This window comes from Carcharhinus amblyrhynchos, unplaced genomic scaffold, assembly GCF_965287045.1.
Source record: "Carcharhinus amblyrhynchos unplaced genomic scaffold, sCarAmb.v2.hapA chromosome_1071, whole genome shotgun sequence".
Taxonomy (NCBI): domain Eukaryota; kingdom Metazoa; phylum Chordata; class Chondrichthyes; order Carcharhiniformes; family Carcharhinidae; genus Carcharhinus; species Carcharhinus amblyrhynchos.
Genome location: NW_027650811.1, coordinates 18,247 through 37,500, shown reverse-complemented (window position 1 = coordinate 37,500; position 19,254 = coordinate 18,247). Strand labels below are relative to the sequence as shown.

General features: G+C 53.9%; 1 protein-coding gene across 1 annotated transcript in view; it reads right to left on the bottom strand.

Annotated features, from left to right (window-relative positions):
- The window catches only part of rnf8 (ring finger protein 8, E3 ubiquitin protein ligase), a gene marked incomplete at both ends in the record, with an annotated part of 23,254 nt that extends 4,431 nt beyond the window's left edge, over positions 1-18,823 (bottom strand). The window contains 4 exons of the mRNA XM_080184965.1: positions 3,461-3,553; positions 9,676-9,765; positions 13,488-14,285; positions 18,647-18,823. Of these exons, the coding sequence (XP_080041091.1) occupies positions 3,461-3,553; positions 9,676-9,765; positions 13,488-14,285; positions 18,647-18,823 (1,158 nt within the window). The remainder of the gene's footprint in view (positions 1-3,460; positions 3,554-9,675; positions 9,766-13,487; positions 14,286-18,646) is intronic.
- Positions 18,824-19,254: the final 431 nt, after the last annotated feature.

The window sequence follows — 19,254 nt, the reverse complement described above, 5'->3', positions numbered from 1 at the left end:
CTAGGCTGATACCGGAGATGAGGGGGTTGGACTATGAAGAGAGACTAAATAGACTGGGTCTGTACTCGTTGGAGTTTAGAAGGATGAGGGGGGGTCTTATAGAGACGTGTAAGATAATGAAAGGGATAGGGTAGAGGTAGAGAGATTCTTCCCGCTCAGAAAGGATAGCAGGACTAGAGGGCACAGCCTCAAGATAAGAGGGGGTGCAGATTAGAATGGAGTTGAGGAGGAACTCAAGAGCTGGGACTCTTCTCCCTGGAGAGACGAAGGTTGAGAGGTGACCTGATAGAAGTTTACAAAATGTTGAGAGGAATAGATAGGGTGGATTCTCAGAGGCTATTTCCCCAGGTTAAAATGGTCGCTACAAGAGGACACAGATTGAAGGTGCGGGGAGGCAAGTACAGAAGTGATGTTAGGGGTAAGTTTTTCACTCAGAGGGTGGCGAGTGAGTGGAATCGGCTGCCGTCAGTGGTGGTGGAGGCGAACTCGCTGGGGTCTTTTAAAAGACTTCTGGATGAGTATATGGGATTTAATGGGATTGGGGGTTCTAGATAGGTCTATAGATTGGTAGGTGTTGATGTGATCGGCGCAACTTGTGGGCCGAAGGGCCTGTTTGTGCTGTAGTGTTCTATGTTCTATGAACTTCTTCACTCAAAGGTGATGAATCTCTGGAATTCTCTGCCCGTTGAAGTGGTGGAGGCTTCCTCGCTAAATATATTTAAGTCACGGGTAGATAGGTTTTTGGTAGGCAAGGGAATTAAGGGTTATGGGGAGAGAGTGGGAAAGTGGAACTGATCCATTTCAGATCAGCCATGATCTTATTGAATGGCGGGGCAGGCTCGAAAAGCTAGATCGCCTACTCCTGCTCCTATTTCTTATGTTCTTATGCTGGAAAGGTGTGAAAAAAGCAGGGTAGTTGTGGTGGGTGACTTTAACCTCCCCCACATTGACTGGGATTCCCTTACAGCCAGGGGATTGGATGGAGAGCAGTTAGTTCCATGTATCCAGGAGGGCTTTTTGATACAGTACGTTGACAATCTAACCAGGGAGAGAGCTATACTAGACTTGGTATTGGGGTATGAGCCAGGCCAGTTGATCAATGTTTCAGTGGGGGAGCATTTTGGGCTCAGCGACCATAATTCCATAACATTTCGGGTAATCATTGATAAGGAAAAGAGTGGCCCTCGGATCCAGTGTTTAATTGGGCGAGGGCCAACTACATCCAAATTAGACAGGAACTGGGGAATGTGGATTGGGACCGGCTATTTGAGGGCAAATCCATGTCTGGAATGTGGGAAGCTTTTAAAGACCAGATGTTTAAAGTACAGGACAGGCACGTCCCCACAAAAATAAAGGCTAAAAATGGCAGGATTCAGGAACCATGGATGACAAGAGAAACTATAAGTTTAGTTAAAAGGGAAGAGGAGGCATATGATAGGTCTAGATATCTAAAAACTGACAAAACCCTTGTGGAATATAGTGAAAGTAGGGAGGAAATTTAACGTGGCATTAAGAGGGTTAAAAGGGGCCATAAAATGTCTTTAGCAAACGGGGTCAAGAAGAATCCCAAGGCTTTTTATACATATATTCAGAGCAAGTGAAAGAGTTGGCTCACTCAAAGACAATGGACGGAAGTTATGGGTGGGACCACAGAAAGTGGGTGAAATCCCACAAAACTCATCTCCAAACTCCATGGCCTGGGCCTCGGCTCCTCCCTCTGTGACTGGATCCTGAACTTCCTAACTCACAGACCACAATCAGTAAGGATCGGCAACAAGATTGCTGATCTGGAACTGAAACGATGAGAAGTTAGAAAGGAGAGCAGTCTCCTTTCATATTGAAGGATTGTTAAGAAGTTGCTTCACGTTGTTAGTGTTACATTTAAACTGTTATGAATCAAGCTTATTTTGATAAGAAGAGTTGGAACTTGTCAATGGAATTACTGTTCGAGCAAGTACCCTTTCCTCACATTTGTAATAATATAAAAAAGAATTGTTGGGGTCTCCTCCAGCTTTACAATATCTGATCTAGGACACTAATAATCTCAACCGAAACAGAGGGGTGATCCTGATAGAAGTCTACAGGATGATGAGGGGCATGGACAGAGTGAATAGTCAGAAGCTTTTTCCCAGGGTGGAAGAGTCAATTACTCTTGTAATGTAGTTGTGGTATGATAATAATGTTTTTTCTCTTTTAATTCACAGGTTTTAAGTCGGTCCGCCTTGTTGTCCAACGAGGGGCATACACACGATGGGTCGTACTGGGGCTGCTCTTGGTTGTTCGAGATTGGTCTAGTGCTTCATGTCGTTAGTGTGTGCTTAAACTGGACCAGATACTGGGCAAGACGACAGCTCAGTGACTATCACTGATTGCTGTGCAGACACATGGATTTGGGTCGGTGTCTGTGGGAGTTTGCACATTCTCCCCATGCTTGCGTGGGTTTTCTCCGGTTTCCTCCCACACCCCAAAGATGTGCTATTAGGCTGATTGGCAGGAATAAATTGTCCCTAAATTAGTTTCCCTCCATGTGGATGGCCATAAAACATTAGATAAGGGTCATGGGTGGAGGGGGGGACTGGTAATATTAAAATGGTGGCGCGGGCTCGTTGGGCCGAAGGGCCTGTTTCCCGGGCTGTTTTTGTTTGTTCTTTGTACTAGGGGGGGCACAGGTTTAAGGTGCGAGGGGCAAGGTTTAAAGGAGATGTACGAGGGAGATTTTTTACACAGAGGGGGGTGGGTGCCTGGAACTCGTTGCCGGGGGAGGGAGTGGAAGCGGATACGATAGTGAGTTTTAAGGGGCGTCTGGACAAATCCATGAATAGGATGGGAATAGAGGGATATGGTCCCCGGAAGGGTAGGGGGTTTTAGTTCAGTTGGGAGCAGCATGGTCGGTGCAGGCTTGGAGGGGCCGAAGGGCCTGTTCCTGTGCTGGAATTTTCTTTGTTCTAATCTCATTGAATGGTGGAACAGAGTTGATGGGCCGAATGACTTATGTCTGCTCCTATGCCTTATGATCTTAATAAGAGAAAGAAAGAGGCAGAGAATGAGCGAGGGAGAACATAGAACACTACAGCACAAACAGGCCCTTCGGCCCACGAGTTGCACCAATCGCATCAACACCTACCAATCTATAGACCTATCTATAACCCCCAATCCCATAAAACCCCATATACTTATCCAGAAGTCTTTTAAAAGACCCCAGCGAGTTCACCTCCACCACCACTGACGGCAGCCGATTCCATTCACTCAACACCCTCTGAGTGAAAAACTTACCCCTAACATCACTTCTGTGAGATGGTGGTGTCAACGTTCAGAGATGGCTGAGGGAGATCACAAAGGATCAGTCAAATCAGGACACAGATATGGCCGGGAGGTGACAGAATAGGGGCTGGGATAGCAGGGAGTTCAGGAATTCAGTTCCGGACTCAGTGAGAATGTGGAGGGTGAATGGGAACACTACCTCAATGAAGTGTTCAGAGCAGATACTGCACTGTAACTCATTCTCCAGAACATCAGTGAACTGTGCCGCAGTTTCCTCCATCTGTACCTTCCCCTGTTCAGAGACAGAGAGAAAATTTCATCAATATCGCAGCAATGGTCACTAACTGACCAATCCACACCTCAAATGGTCACTAACTGACCAATCCCACACCTCTAACGGTCAGTCACTGACCAATCCCACACCTCTAACGGTCAGTTACTGACCAATCCCACACCCCTAACGGTCAGTTACTGACCAATCCACACCTCTAACGGTCAGTCACTGACCAATCCCACACCCCTAACGGTCAGTTACTGACCAATCCACACCTCTAACGGTCAGTCACTGACCAATCCCACACCTCTAACGGTCAGTCACTGACCAATCCCACACCTCTAACGGTCAGTTACTGACCAATCCACACCTCTAACGGTCAGTCACTGACCAATCCCACACCTCTAACGGTCAGTTACTGACCAATCCACACCTCTAACGGTCAGTCACTGACCAATCCCACACCTCTAACGGTCAGTTACTGACCAATCCACACCTCTAACGGTCAGTCACTGACCAATCCCACACCTCTAACGGTCAGTCACTGACCAATCCCACACCCCTAATGGTCAGTCACTGACCAATCCCACACGTGTAACGGTCAGTCACTGACCAATCCACACCTCTAATGGTCAGTTACTGACCAATCCCACATGTGTAACGGTTACTGACCAATCCCACACGTGTAACGGTCAGTTACTGATCAATCCCACATGTGTAACGGTTACTGACCAATCCCACATGTGTAACGGTCAGTTACTGACCAATCCCATACCCCTAACAGTCTGTTACTGACCAATCCCACATGTGTAATGGTCAGTTACTGACCGATCCATGTCCAGGATGGCCTGATTTGAAACATGGTTCTTTCTTTAGACGCTGTGGGAGTTGCTGAGGTTTTTCAGTATTACGTGTTAGTGTGTAGTGTTGTCTCTGTGTAATTACAGGGTGATTTTTACCCATCGCCCCACTGGAACATCTGTAAAATCTTTCTCTGTGACAGATGTGAACCAGCTGCTGTGATTCCCCTCCTTTCTCAACAAAGGAATTTCATTTACTATTTTCCAATCCAATGGAACCTTCCCCGAATCCCAGGAATTTTGGAAAATTTAAACTATCCCATCAGCTACACGACTTTAGGGTGAAGCCAGGGATTTGTCAGCCCGTAGACCCAACAACTTACTCAGGGCCACCTCCCCGGGGATTGCAGTTTTCCCTCGTTCCTCCCTCTCCCGATTTACTCCTATTTCTGGGATATTACTTGTGTTCTCTGCAGTGAGGACAGACATGTGGGTTAGGTTGATTGGCCATGATAAATTGACCATAGTGTCAGGGCGATTAGCAGGGTGGAGTTATGGGGATAGGGCCAAGATGGGATTATGGTCGGTACAGGCTCAATGGGCTGAATGGCCTCCTTCTGCACTGTAGGGATTCTATGAAATATCTGTTTAAGTCACCGGAATAGTGCTACTTTTCATTCTCAATTCCTCAGACACACTTTCTATAGGATCAATGCTGACTTTGCTAACTCTTTTCTTAATGAAAGCTGTATAGAACCTCCTACTATCCACCTCTATATTTCCAGCTTGCTTTCTCTTGTACTCTTGTTTTTCTCTCCTTATTAATCTTTGAGTCATCCTTTGCTGTCATAAGAACATAAGAAATAGGAGCAGGAGTAGGCCATCTAGCCCTTCGAGCCTGCCTCGCCATTCAATAAGATCATGGCAGCTGGAGTACTGTGTGCAGTTTTGGGCGCCGTACTTACGCAAGGATATTTTGGCCTTGGAGGGAGTGCAGAGGAGGTTTACTAGGCTGATGCCAGAGTTGAGGGGGTTGAACTATGAGGAGAGGCTGAATAAACTAGGCTTGTACTCGTTAGAGTTTAGAAGAATGAGGGGAGATCTCATTGAGACATATAAGATGGTGAATGGGATGGATAGGATAGAGGTGGAGAGGCTCTTCCCGCTCAGAAAGGACAGTAGGACTAGGGGGCACAGCCTCAGGATAAAGGGGGGGCGGTTTAGAACAGAGTTGAGGAGGAACTTCTTCACTCAAAGGGTGGTGACTCTCTGGAATTCTCTGCCCGTTGAAGTGGTGGAGGCTGCCTCGCTAAATATATTCAAGACGTGGGTTGATAGGTTTTTGATAGGCAAGGGGATTAAGGGTTATGGGGAGAGGGCGGGAATGTGGAACTGAGCCACGACAGATCAGCCATGATCTTACTGAATGGCGGGGCAGGCTCGAGGGGCTAGATGGCCCACTCCTGCTCCTATTTCTTATGTTCTTATGTCTCTCCCTGTATTGGGAATTCTGTACTGGGAGGTTGTGGGTAGTCTGGGCTGGGGACAGTGTCTCCCTCTCCCTGGCACTGGGAATTCTGTTTTGATGGAAGCAGTTTTTCTTGCTGTCCTGGAGTGAGGTTTCTATTGGGGGCTTGCTCCCTCGAGGCTCGCAGTAACTCTATCTCTAACTCCAGGGGCTGGAATTTCCCGATCGGAGAAGTCAGAGTTTTAATTGTTACCAAAGGACTAATTCGCAGCAGGTGTTGCTGAGCTGCAAAAGCTTGTGAACATCCGTATTTTCTGTGCTAAACCTGGGGGAGGTGTATGTTTAGAAGGAGGATTATTATATTGGAACAGTGCATTCAGTTAAGGTTTATACAATTTCAGGATTTTTGTTTCTTGTTTGTAATTGTTAAAAGTTTTTGCTAATTTTCTTACTGTACACGTTACCTAGATTCGTAAATAAACTTTGTTTGATAAAAGTTCCCTAGTGGGTCATTTGAATCCTACCTGGAATGAACATCTCATGCTTACCTGTGCCAAAGTTCAAAGTGCAAAATTTATGCTCTCAGTTCACTGTAGGGGTCATAGAATCCCTACAGTATTTGATCCATCGAATAAGCACTGACCACAATCCCACACAGCCCCTATCCCCATACCCCACATATTTACCCTGCTAGTCCTTCTGACTCTCAGGGGCAATTTAGCATGGCCAATCCACCTAACCCGCACATCTTTGGACTGTGGGAGGAAACCGGAGCACGTGGAGGAAACACATGCAGGCACAAGGAGAATGTACAACTCGGCACAGACAGTGACCCAAGCTGGGAATCGAACCCAGGTCCCTGGCGCTGTGAGACAGCAGTGTGAATCACTGTGTCACCGTGCTGCCCCGGGTCCCTGGCGCTGTGAGACAGCAGTGTGAATCACTGTGTCTCCGTGCTGCCCCGGGTCCCTGGCGCTGTGAGACAGCAGTGTGAATCACTGTGTCACCGTGCTGCCCCGGGTCCCTGGCACTGTGAGACAGCAGTGTGAATCACTGTGTCACCGTGCTGCCCCGGGTCCCTGGCACTGTGAGACAGCAGTGTGAATCACTGTGTCACCGTGCTGCCCCGGGTCCCTGGCACTGTGAGACAGCAGTGTGAATCACTGTGTCACCGTGCTGCCCCGGGTCCCTGGCGCTGTGAGACAGCAGTGTGAATCACTGTGTCTCCGTGCTGCCCCGGGTCCCTGGCGCTGTGAGACAGCAGTGTGAATCACTGTGTCTCCGTGCTGCCCCGGGTCCCTGGCACTGTGAGACAGCAGTGTGAATCACTGTGTCACCGTGCTGCCCCGGGTCCCTGGCACTGTGAGACAGCAGTCTGAATCACTGTGTCACCGTGCTGCCCCGGGTCCCTGGCACTGTGAGACAGCAGTGTGAATCACTGTGTCACCGTGCTGCCCCGGGTCCCTGGCACTGTGAGACAGCAGTGTGAATCACTGTGTCACCGTGCTGCCCCGGGTCCCTGGCACTGTGAGACAGCAGTGCTAATCACTGTATCACCGTGCTACCCCGGGTCCCTGGCACTGTGAGACAGCAGTGTGAATCACTGTGTCACCGTGCTGCCCCGGGTCCCTGGCACTGTGAGACAGCAGTGTGAATCACTGTGTCACCGTGCTGCCCCGGGTCCCTGGCGCTGTAAGGCAGCAGTGTGAATCACTGTGTCACCGTGCTGCCCTGGGTCCCTGGCACTGTGAGACAGCAGTGTGAATCACTGTGTCACCGTGCTGCCCCGGGTCCCTGGCGCTGTGAGACAGCAGTGTGAATCACTGTGTCACCGTGCTGCCCCGGGTCCCTGGCGCTGTGAGACAGCAGTGTGAATCACTGTGTCACCGTGCTGCCCTGGGTCCCTGGCACTGTGAGACAGCAGTGTGAATCACTGTGTCACCGTGCTGCCCCGGGTCCCTGGCGCTGTGAGACAGCAGTGTGAATCACTGTGTCACCGTGCTGCCCCGGGTCCCTGGCACTGTGAGACAGCAGTGTGAATCACTGTGTCACCGTGCTACCCCGGGTCCCTGGCACTGTGAGACAGCAGTGTGAATCACTGTGTCACCGTGCTGCCCCGGGTCCCTGGCGCTGTGAGACAGCAGTGTGAATCACTGTGTCACCATGCTACCCCGGGTCCCTGGCACTGTGAATCACTGTGACAGCTTGCCACTTTGTAGTACCTGACCTGGAGTATAAGAACCTATTTGTATATAAGTACACACATCCATGCCATCGAAACGTAACACACCGCATTTTGCGATGAGAATTTACTGAATAAAATCAGCAGTTTGACTGAACGTGATGTTATTTAATAAACTGATAGCACTGGGAAAAAAGCTGGTAAACAGAGTTTTCTGACAATAGGTATTCTAAAACCACCAAAAGGAGCTGTTTAAATTGAGGATTTAAAGAGAGTGAGTACTGGAGCAGATTTGACAGGCCATCTGGTCTACTCTGGCTCTTATCTTTTCTATTCTTGTGCATCACCACCTGGAGGCTGCTCCTGACATCACTCGCCATCTAGACTGGGAAATATAACACCATTCCTTCACTGGAACTCCCTCCCTAACAGCACTCTGGGTTTACCTATACCTTAATAGGTGTAGCTAACAAACTCAAGGCACGGAATAACCTTCTGCTGTTCCTCTGTCACAGACTCGAGGGGCTGAATGGCCTCCTCCTGTTCCTGAGTCACAGACTCGAGGGGCTGAAGGGCCTCCTACTGTTCCTGTATCACAGACTCGAGGGGCTGAATGGCCTCCCTCTGTTCCTGAGTCACAGACTCGAGGGGCTGAATGGCCTCCTCTTGTTCCTCTGTCACAGACTCGAGGGGCTGAATGGCCTCCTCCTGTTCCTCTGTCACAGACTCGAGGGGCTGAATGGCCTCCTCCTGTTCCTCTGTCACAGACTCGAGGGGCTGAATGGCCTCCTCCTGTTCCTCTGTCACAGACTCGAGGGGCTGAATGGCCTCCTCCTGTTCCTCTGTCACAGACTCGAGGGGCTGAATGGCCTCCTCCTGTTCCTCTGTCACAGACTCGAGGGGCTGAATGGCCTCCTCCTGTTCCTCTATCACAGGCTCGAGGGGCTGAATGGCCTCCTCCTGTTCCTCTATCACAGACTCGAGGGGCTGAATGGCCTCCTCCTGTTCCTCTGTCACAGACTCGAGGGGCTGAATGGCCTCCTCCTGTTCCTGTATCACAGACTCGAGGGGCTGAATGGTCTCCTCCTGTTCCTCTGTCACAGACTCGAGGGGCTGAATGGCCTCCTCCTGTTCCTCTGTCACAGACTCGAGGGGCTGAATGGCCTCCTCCTGTTCCTGTATCACAGACTCGAGGGGCTGAATGGTCTCCTCCTGTTCCTGTATCACAGACTCGAGGGGCTGAATGGCCTCCTCCTGTTCCTCTGTCACAGACTCGAGGGGCTGAATGGCCTCCTCCTGTTCCTCTGTCACAGACTCGAGGGGCTGAATGGCCTCCTCCTGTTCCTCTATCACAGGCTCGAGGGGCTGAATGGCCTCCTCCTGTTCCTCTATCACAGGCTCGAGGGGCTGAATGGCCTCCTCCTGTTCCTCTGTCACAGACTCGAGGGGCTGAATGGCCTCCTCCTGTTCCTGTATCACAGACTCGAGGGGCTGAATGGCCTCCTCCTGTTCCTCTGTCACAGACTCGAGGGGCTGAATGGCCTCCTCCTGTTCCTCTGTCACAGACTCGAGGGGCTGAATGGCCTGAGGTTTTAATATAATTTTATTGGCCTGAACATACCATAAACCTCTGCCCCACTTGCCCACACCCTCACACTCTGTCCCTCAGTCCTCCCACTCAAATTCTCACCTTTCTCTCTTCCAGTTCTCTGTCTTTGGCTCGAATGATATCCTCCAGCTCCTTCCTCTGCCGGCTCAGCGCAGCCTCCAACTCCTGCTGCTGGTACACACAAAACAGCACTTCGAACCAGACAGAGAGACAGAGGGGGAGGCTGAGAGAGAGACAGAGGGGGAGGGGGAGGCTGAGAGAGAGACAGAGGGGGGAGGGGGAGGCTGAGAGACAGAGGGGGAGGGGGAGGCTGAGAGAGAGACAGGGGGGAATGAGGGAGAGAGGGGAGGGGGGAAAGTTAGGGACAAGAGAAAGTGGGCGGAGGGGGGACAGAGGGCGGAGGGGGGACAGAGGGCGGAGGGGGGACAGAGGGCGGAGGGGGGACAGAGGGCACCCATGGGGTGGGTGGGTGGGACTGGGCGGGGGGAAGTGGGACCCACAGGTGGGTGGGGCTGGGTGGGGGGGGGGAGGGGTGGGGGCCCACAGGGGGCAGACAACCCATGGGGGAAGAGGGGGTCCCACGGGGGCAGGGGGTGGAGTGGGACCCACGGGGGCGGGGATGAGACATAGATAAGCTGCAGAGCTGGGCCAAGAGGTGGCAGATGGAGTTTAATGTGGAAAAGTGTGAGGTGATTCACTTTGGTAAGAGTAACAGGAGTACAGAATATAGGGCTAATGGAAGGTCTCTTGGTCGTGTCGACGAGCAGAGAGATCTCGGGGTACATGTGCATAGCTCCCTGAAAGTTGGCACCCAGGTTGATAAGGTTGTTAAGAAGGCGTACGGTGTGTTAGCTTTTATTGGTAGAGGGATTGAATTTCGGAGCCATGAGGTCATGTTACAACTGTACAAAACTCTGGTGCGGCCGCACTTGGAGTATTGCGTACAGTTCTGGTCGCCGCATTATAAGAAAGATGTGGAGGCATTGGAAAGGGTGCAGAGGAGGTTTACCAGGATGTTGCCTGGTATGGTGGGAAGGTCTTATGAAGAAAGGCTGAGGGACTTGAGGTTATTTTCATTAGAGAGAAGAAGGTTACGAGGTGACCTGATTGAGGCATACAAGATGATCAAAGGACTGGATAGGGTGGACAGTGAGAGCCTTTTACCTCGGATGGTGGTGGCTAACACGAGGGGACATAGTACATTATCAAGGACATAGTTCAATATCAAGGGTTGAGGAGTGTTGAGGAGCAGAAGGACCTTGGGGTCCGGGTCCATAGGACTCTTAAATTGGCCTTGCAGGTGGAGGATGTGGTCAAGAAGGCGTATGGTGTACTGGCCTTCATTAATCGAGGGATTGAGTTTAGGAGTCAGGAGGTAATGCTGCAATTTTATAAGACCCTTGTCAGACCCCACTTGGAGTACTGTGCGCAGTTCTGGTCACCTCACTACAGGAAGGATGTGGAAGCTATTGAGAGGGTGCAGAGGAGATTTACAAGGATGTTGCCTGGATTGGGAGACATGCCTTATGAAGATAGGTTGAGGGAGCTGGGACTCTTCTCCCTGGAGAGACGAAGGTTGAGAGGCGACCTGATAGAGGTTTATAAAATGTTGAGAGGAATAGAAAGGGTGGATTCTCAGAGGCTATTTCCCAGGGCTGAAATGGTCGCTACGAGGGGACACAGGTTTAAGGTGCTGGGAGGCGAGTACAGAAGTGATGTTAGGGGTAAGTTTTTCACTCAGAGGGTGGTGAGTGAATGGAATCGGCTGCCGTCAGTGGGTGGTGGAGGCGAACTCGCTGGGGTCTTTTAAAAGACTTCTGGATGAGTATATGGGATTTAATGGGATTGGGAGTTATAGATAGGTCTGGTAGGTGTTGATGTGATCGGCGCATCTTGTGGGCCGAAGGGCCTGTTTGTGCTGTAGTGTTCTATGTTCTATGTTTGCCACTCTCCAATCTTCAGGCACCTCACCTGTATCTATCGATACGGGTGCAGTTTCCTCCCCAACTTCCCACAGTCTCCCGGGATACACTTCATCAGGTCCCGGGGATTTATCTACCTTGATGCGCTTTATGTAATATGTACACTGCGCAAGACATCACTATTTATTTCCCCAAGTTCCCTAACATCCATGCTTTTCTCAAATACTGATGAGAAATATTCATTTAGAATCTCACCCATCTCTTGTGGATCCACACATAGATGATCTTGTTGATCTTTAAGAGGCCCGACTCTCTCCCTTGTTACTCTTTTGCCCTTTATGTATTTGTAGAAGCTCTTTGGATTCTCCTTTTCCTTATCTGCCAAAACAATCTCATGTCCCCTTTTTTACCCTCCTGATTTCTCTCTTAACTCTATTCCTACACCCCCTATACTCTTCAAGGGATTCACTTGATCCCAGCTGCCTATGCATGTCATGTGCCTCTTTCTTCTTCTTGTCCTGGGCCTCAATATCCCGAGTCATCCAGAGCTCCCAACTTCTACCAGCCTTGCCCTTCACTCTAAGAGGAATGTGTTTATCCTGAACCCTGGGTTAACACACTTTTGAAAGCCTCCCACTTACCAGACGTCCCTTTGCCTTCCCACAGACTCCCCCAATTCACTTTTGGAAAGTTCCTGCCTGATACCGTCAAAATTGGCCCTGTCCCAACTTCGAATTTTAACTTTTGGGCCAGACCTATCATTCTTCATAGTAATCTTAAAACCAATAGAATTATGATCACTGGTCCCAAAGTGATTGCTCACTAACACTTCTGTCACCTGCCCTTCCCTATTTCCCAAGAGGAGGTCAAGTGTTGCCCCCTCTCTAGTCGGACCATCCACATACTGAATGAGAAATTCCTCCTGAATACACTCAATAAATTTCTCTCCATCCAATCCTCTAATACTATGGCTGTCCTAATCAATGTTGGGTAAGTTAAAATCTCCGACTATCACCACCCTATTTTTCTTGGAGCCATCTGTAATCTCCTTACATATTTGCTCCTCAATTTCCTGCCGACTATTTGGGGCCTATAGTACGACCGTATCAAAGTGATTTCCCCCTTCTTATTTCTCAGTTCTATTCATATAGACTCAGTGGACGACCCCTCAGATATATCCTCTCAATACGGTCATGATGCTTTCCCTAATCAAAAACGCAACTCACCCGCCTCTCTTATCTCCTGTTCTATCTTTCTGATAGCATCTGTACCCTGGAACATTGAGCTGCCAGTCCTGTCCCTCCCTTAGCCATGTTTCAGTAATTACTAGAATGTCCCAGATCCACGTACCCATCCATACCCTGAGTTCATCTGCCTTGCCTGTCAGGCCTCTTGTATTGAAATAAATGCAGTTTAATTTGGATTTTCCTTGCTCTCTTTCTTTCTTTTGCCTGATCTGTCTGGTACTAGGATTACTGACACTGCCTTTACAGTTTAATGTGCTCTCTTTATCTTCTGTGCTGTTCTCAAACTTCTCTTCTGTCTCCCATAGGTTCAAGGTGAGGGGCAGGAGCTCTTGGGGGGACTGTGGGAAAACGCTTTTACCCAGAGGGTGCTGAGGGTCTGGAATGTGCTGCCTGGGAGGGTGGGGGGTGGGATGCCTCACATCCTTTAAAAAAAGTATCTGGATGAGCACTCGGCCCATCAGAACATTCAGAGCTATGGGCCAAGTGCTGGCAGATGGGATTAGGTGGGAGTTTAGTTGGGAATTCAGATGTTTTTAATGTGCCAGTGCACACTCGATGGGCCAAAGGGCCTCTTCTACACTGTACGAATCTATCGAGGGGCAGAGGGATGTAGGAGGATACGGGAGGATGGGGGGTGCATTCCCTTCCCCACCCTGCCCCTCCCGCCTGTCTGCGCTCGTACCCCTCCCACTCTTCCGTCCCCCCTCCCCCACGCGTGACCTACTTCTCGTTGTTGTTGCTGTGTCTGGCAGGGTTTCTTTAGCAGCTCCAGCTCTTGTGTCTGCCTCTCGAGGTTCCCCTCCAGTTCCTCCTGCTGCCTCTGCAATCCCTCAGCACGGTGACACGGACCCTCGCTTTGCCAGCTCTTCCCACTGGCCACCTCCTGGGCCTGGGCACCAGCACCGTGGTCGTCGGACAATGCCCACCGCCTCCCGGGCCTGTGGTCAAAGGCCTTTCTCCTCCAGCTGGTACCTGGCACCTCCCTCTCTGCCGTGCCACACTGCCCCTCACGACTGGTACCTGGGATTTCACTCTCCGCTGTGTCGCACTGCCCCTTTTGGACCGTCCCGCTGTCCACACGCTCCGTCCCGCTGTCCACACGCTCCGTCCCGCTGTCCACACGCTCCGTCCCGCTGTCCACACGCTCCGTCCCGCTGTCCACACGCTCCGTCATGCCACACTGCCCCTCCTGGCTGGTGCTGCTGGACAACGGATGAGAGTCACAGACTCGCTGCAGTTTAGTTTTACAAGACCGGACACTCTCAGCATCTGAAACCATTGTCTCGTCAGGGTTGTGCTTGCGTTTAACTCTCCGAGCCTCCTTGTTCCCTGTACTGCTTCCCATTGCTGGCTCTTCCACTGTGGGTGGCAGCACCTTCTGCTGCCATGCTAAGCGGTATAGATACTCTGCCTGTTCCTTGCTGTGCAGTGGTACACCCAGCTGGATCAGGTCTCCTTCTCTCAGAGGGTAAGCTTGCAGAGGCTCAATGCGCTTCCCATTCACCCAAACTCCATTCAAACTCTACAACAGAAAGACAACAAGTAACAGGCAGGGGGAGCCCCTCACAGCACCCACACAGAGCCTGGCACCCAGCTGCACCCCCGCAGCGGCACCCAGAGAGTGTGGGGGGGGGGGGGGGGGGGCGAGATGGGGTCTCGCACTGAGGCGGTGAGTGAGGGGGGGTGATGGGGTCTCGCAGTGAGGCGGTGAGTGTGGGGGGGGTCTCGCAGTGAGGCGGTGAGTGTGGGGGGGGGGTGATGGGGTCTCGCAGTGAGGCGGTGAGTGTGGGGGGGGGGTGATGGGGTCTCGCAGTGAGGCGGTGAGTTGGGGGGGGGGGGGCGGGTGATGGGGTCTCGCAGTGAGTGTGGGGGGGGGGGGGTCCCGCAGTGAGACAGTGAGCCTAGGGATAAGCAGATGGAGCCTCGCAGTGAGGCGGTGAGCCTGGGGACAGGGAGATGGAGCCTCGCAGTGAGGCGGTGGGCCTGGGGACAGGGAGATGGAGCCTCGCAGTGAGGCGGTGGGCCTGGGGACAGGGAGATGGAGCCTCGCAGTGAGACAGTGAGCCTGGGGACAGGGAGATGGAGCCTCGCAGTGAGGCGGTGAGCCTGGGGACAGGGAGATGGAGCCTCGCAGTGAGACAGTGGGCCTGGGGACAGGGAGATGGAGCCTCGCAGTGAGGCGGTGGGCCTGGGGACAGGGAGATGGAGCCTCGCAGTGAGGCGGTGAGCCTGGGGACAGGGAGATGGAGCCTCGCAGTGAGACAGTGAGCCTGGGGACAGGGAGATGGAGCCTCGCAGTGAGGCGGTGGGCCTGGGGACAGGGAGATGGAGCCTCGCAGTGAGACAGTGAGCCTGGGGACAGGGAGATGGAGCCTCGCAGTGAGGCGGTGGGCCTGGGGACAGGGAGATGGAGCCTCGCAGTGAGGCGGTGGGCCTGGGGACAGGGAGATGGAGCCTCGCAGTGAGGCGGTGGGCCTGGGGACAGGGAGATGGAGCCTCGCAGTGAGACAGTGAGCCTGGGGATAAGCAGATGGAGCCTCGCAGTGAGACAGTGAGCCTGGGACAGGGAGATGGAGCCTCGCAGTGAGGCGGTGGGCCTGGGGACAGGGAGATGGAGCCTCGCAGTGAGACAGTGGGCCTGGGGACAGGGAGATGGAGCCTCGCAGTGAGACAGTGAGCCTGGGGATAAGCAGATGGAGCCTCGCAGTGAGGCGGTGGGCCTGGGGACAGGGAGATGGAGCCTCGCAGTGAGGCGGTGGGCCTGGGGACAGGGAGATGGAGCCTTGCAGTGAGACAGTGAGCCTGGGGACAGGGAGATGGAGCCTCGCAGTGAGACAGTGAGCCTGGGGACAGGGAGATGGAGCCTCACAGTGAGACAGTGAGCCTGGGGACAGGGAGATGGAGCCTCGCAGTGAGGCGGTGGGCCTGGGGACAGGGAGATGGAGCCTCGCAGTGAGACAGTGAGCCTGGGGACAGGGAGATGGAGCCTCGCAGTGAGGCGGTGGGCCTGGGGACAGGGAGATGGAGCCTCGCAGTGAGGCGGTGGGCCTGGGGACAGGGAGATGGAGCCTCGCAGTGAGGCGGTGGGCCTGGGGACAGGGAGATGGAGCCTCGCAGTGAGGCGGTGGGCCTGGGGACAGGGAGATGGAGCCTCGCAGTGAGACAGTGGGCCTGGGGACAGGGAGATGGAGCCTCGCAGTGAGACAGTGAGCCTGGGGATAAGCAGATGGAGCCTCGCAGTGAGACAGTGAGCCTGGGACAGGGAGATGGAGCCTCGCAGTGAGGCGGTGGGCCTGGGGACAGGGAGATGGAGCCTCGCAGTGAGACAGTGGGCCTGGGGACAGGGCGATGGAGCCTCGCAGTGAGACAGTGAGCCTGGGGATAAGCAGATGGAGCCTCGCAGTGAGGCGGTGGGCCTGGGGACAGGGAGATGGAGCCTCGCAGTGAGGCGGTGGGCCTGGGGACAGGGAGATGGAGCCTTGCAGTGAGACAGTGAGCCTGGGGACAGGGAGATGGAGCCTCGCAGTGAGACAGTGAGCCTGGGGACAGGGAGATGGAGCCTCGCAGTGAGACAGTGAGCCTGGGGATAAGCAGATGGAGCCTCGCAGTGAGACAGTGAGCCTGGGACAGGGAGATGGAGCCTCACAGTGAGACAGTGGGCCTGGGGACAGGGAGATGGAGCCTCGCAGTGAGGCGGTGGGCCTGGGGACAGGGAGATGGAGCCTCGCAGTGAGACAGTGGGCCTGGGGACAGGGAGATGGAGCCTCGCAGTGAGACAGTGAGCCTGGGGACAGGGAGATGGAGCCTCGCAGTGAGACAGTGAGCCTGGGGACAGGGAGATGGAGCCTCGCAGTGAGGCGGTGGGCCTGGGGACAGGGAGATGGAGCCTCGCAGTGAGGCGGTGGGCCTGGGGACAGGGAGATGGAGCCTCGCAGTGAGACAGTGAGCCTGGGGACAGGGAGATGGAGCCTCGCAGTGAGACAGTGGGCCTGGGGACAGGGAGATGGAGCCTCGCAGTGAGACAGTGGGCCTGGGGACAGGGAGATGGAGCCTCGCAGTGAGACAGTGAGCCAGTGAGCCTGGGGACAGGGAGATGGAGCCTCGCAGTGAGGCGGTGGGCCTGGGGACAGGGAGATGGAGCCTCGCAGTGAGACAGTGAGCCTGGGGACAGGGAGATGGAGCCTCGCAGTGAGGCGGTGGGCCTGGGGACAGGGAGATGGAGCCTCGCAGTGAGACAGTGGGCCTGGGGACAGGGAGATGGAGCCTCGCAGTGAGACAGTGGGCCTGGGGACAGGGAGATGGAGCCTCGCAGTGAGACAGTGAGCCAGTGAGCCTGGGGACAGGGAGATGGAGCCTCGCAGTGAGGCGGTGGGCCTGGGGACAGGGAGATGGAGCCTCGCAGTGAGACAGTGAGCCTGGGGATAAGCAGATGGAGCCTCGCAGTGAGACAGTGAGCCTGGGACAGGGAGATGGAGCCTCGCAGTGAGGCGGTGGGCCTGGGGACAGGGAGATGGAGCCTCACAGTGAGACAGTGAGCCTGGGGACAGGGAGATGGAGCCTCGCAGTGAGGCGGTGAGCCTGGGGACAGGGAGATGGAGCCTCGCAGTGAGACAGTGGGCTTGGGGACAGGGAGATGGAGCCTCGCAGTGAGACAGTGAGCCTGGGGACAGGGAGATGGAGCCTCGCAGTGAGGCGGTGGGCCTGGGGACAGGGAGATGGAGCCTCGCAGTGAGGCGGTGGGCCTGGGGACAGGGAGATGGAGCCTCGCAGTGAGACAGTGGGCCTGGGGACAGGGAGATGGAGCCTCGCAGTGAGACAGTGAGCCTGGGGACAGGGAGATGGAGCCTCGCAGTGAGACAGTGGGCCTGGGGACAGGGAGATGGAGCCTCGCAGTGAGACAGTGAGCCTGGGGACAGGGAGATGGAGCCTTGCAGTGAGGCAGTGAGCCTGGGGATAAGCAGATGGAGCCTCGCAGTGAGACAGTGAGCCTGGGGACAGGGAGATGGAGCCTCGCAGTGAGACAGTGAACCTGGGGACAGGGAGATGGAGCCTCGCAGTGAGGCGGTGGGCCTGGGGACAGGGAGATGGAGCCTCGCAGTGAGACAGTGAGCCTGGGGACAGGGAGATGGAGCCTCACAGTGAGACAGTGAGCCTGGGGACAGGGAGATGGAGCCTCGCAGTGAGACAGTGGGCCTGGGGACAGGGAGATGGAGCCTTGCAGTGAGACAGTGAGCCTGGGGACAGGGAGATGGAGCCTCGCAGTGAGACAGTGAGCCTGGGGACAGGGAGATGGAGCCTCGCAGTGAGGCGGTGAGCCTGGGGACAGGGAGATGGAGCCTCACAGTGAGGCAGTGGGCCTGGGGACAGGGAGATGGAGCCTCGCAGTGAGACAGTGAACCTGGGGACAGGGAGATGGAGCCTCGCAGTGAGGCGGTGAGCCTGGGGATAAGCAGATGGAGCCTCGCAGTGAGACAGTGAGCCTGGGGATAAGCAGATGGAGCCTCGCAGTGAGGCAGTGGGCCTGGGGACAGGGAGATGGAGCCTCACAGTGAGGCAGTGGGCCTGGGGACAGGGAGATGGAGCCTCGCAGTGAGGCGGTGAGCCTGGGGACAGGGAGATGGAGCCTCACAGTGAGACAGTGAGCCTGGGGACAGGGAGATGGAGCCTCACAGTGAGACAGTGAGCCTGGGGACAGGGAGATGGAGCCTCGCAGTGAGGCGGTGGGCCTGGGGACAGGGAGATGGAGCCTCGCAGTGAGGCGGTGGGCCTGGGGACAGGGAGATGGAGCCTCGCAGTGAGGCGGTGGGCCTGGGGACAGGGAGATGGAGCCTCGCAGTGAGACAGTGAGCCTGGGGATAAGCAGATGGAGCCTTGCAGGTTTACCTGGTTGTCGGTAACAGTGCACTGCCTCTCTGGGCTGACCCGAAATGAACAATGATTGCGTGAGATCATCAGGGGGCAGTTCCTGGCCAATAGCCTGTGAGTTACGTCAAGCCCACGACCCACGGTCACCTGAAACACAGAAGGTGTTAGTCCAGCCCGGAGGCTGATAGAGTCCAACTGGTCAAATCATAGACAGATTATTACTGGAATGGGTGGAAATTGAGAGAGGCAGATACTCAATGTGACCTTGGTGTCCTCGTGTATCAGTCACTGAGAGTAAGCGCACAGGTACAGAAGGCAGTGAAGAAGGTAAATGGTATGTTCAGAGCGAGAGGATTTGAGTATAGGTATAGGGATGTTTTACTGCAATTGTACAGGGCGTTGGTGAGGCCACACCTGGAATATTGTGTACAGTTTTGGTCTCCTTATCTGAGGAAGGATGTTCCTTGCTATAGAGGGAGCACAGTGAAGGTTTACCAGGCTGATTCCTGGGATGGCAGGTCTGTCATATGAGGAGAGACTGAGTGGGTTAGGATTATATTCACTGGAGTTTAGAAGAGTGAGAGGGAATCTGATAGAAACGTATAAAATTCTAACAGGGTTAGACA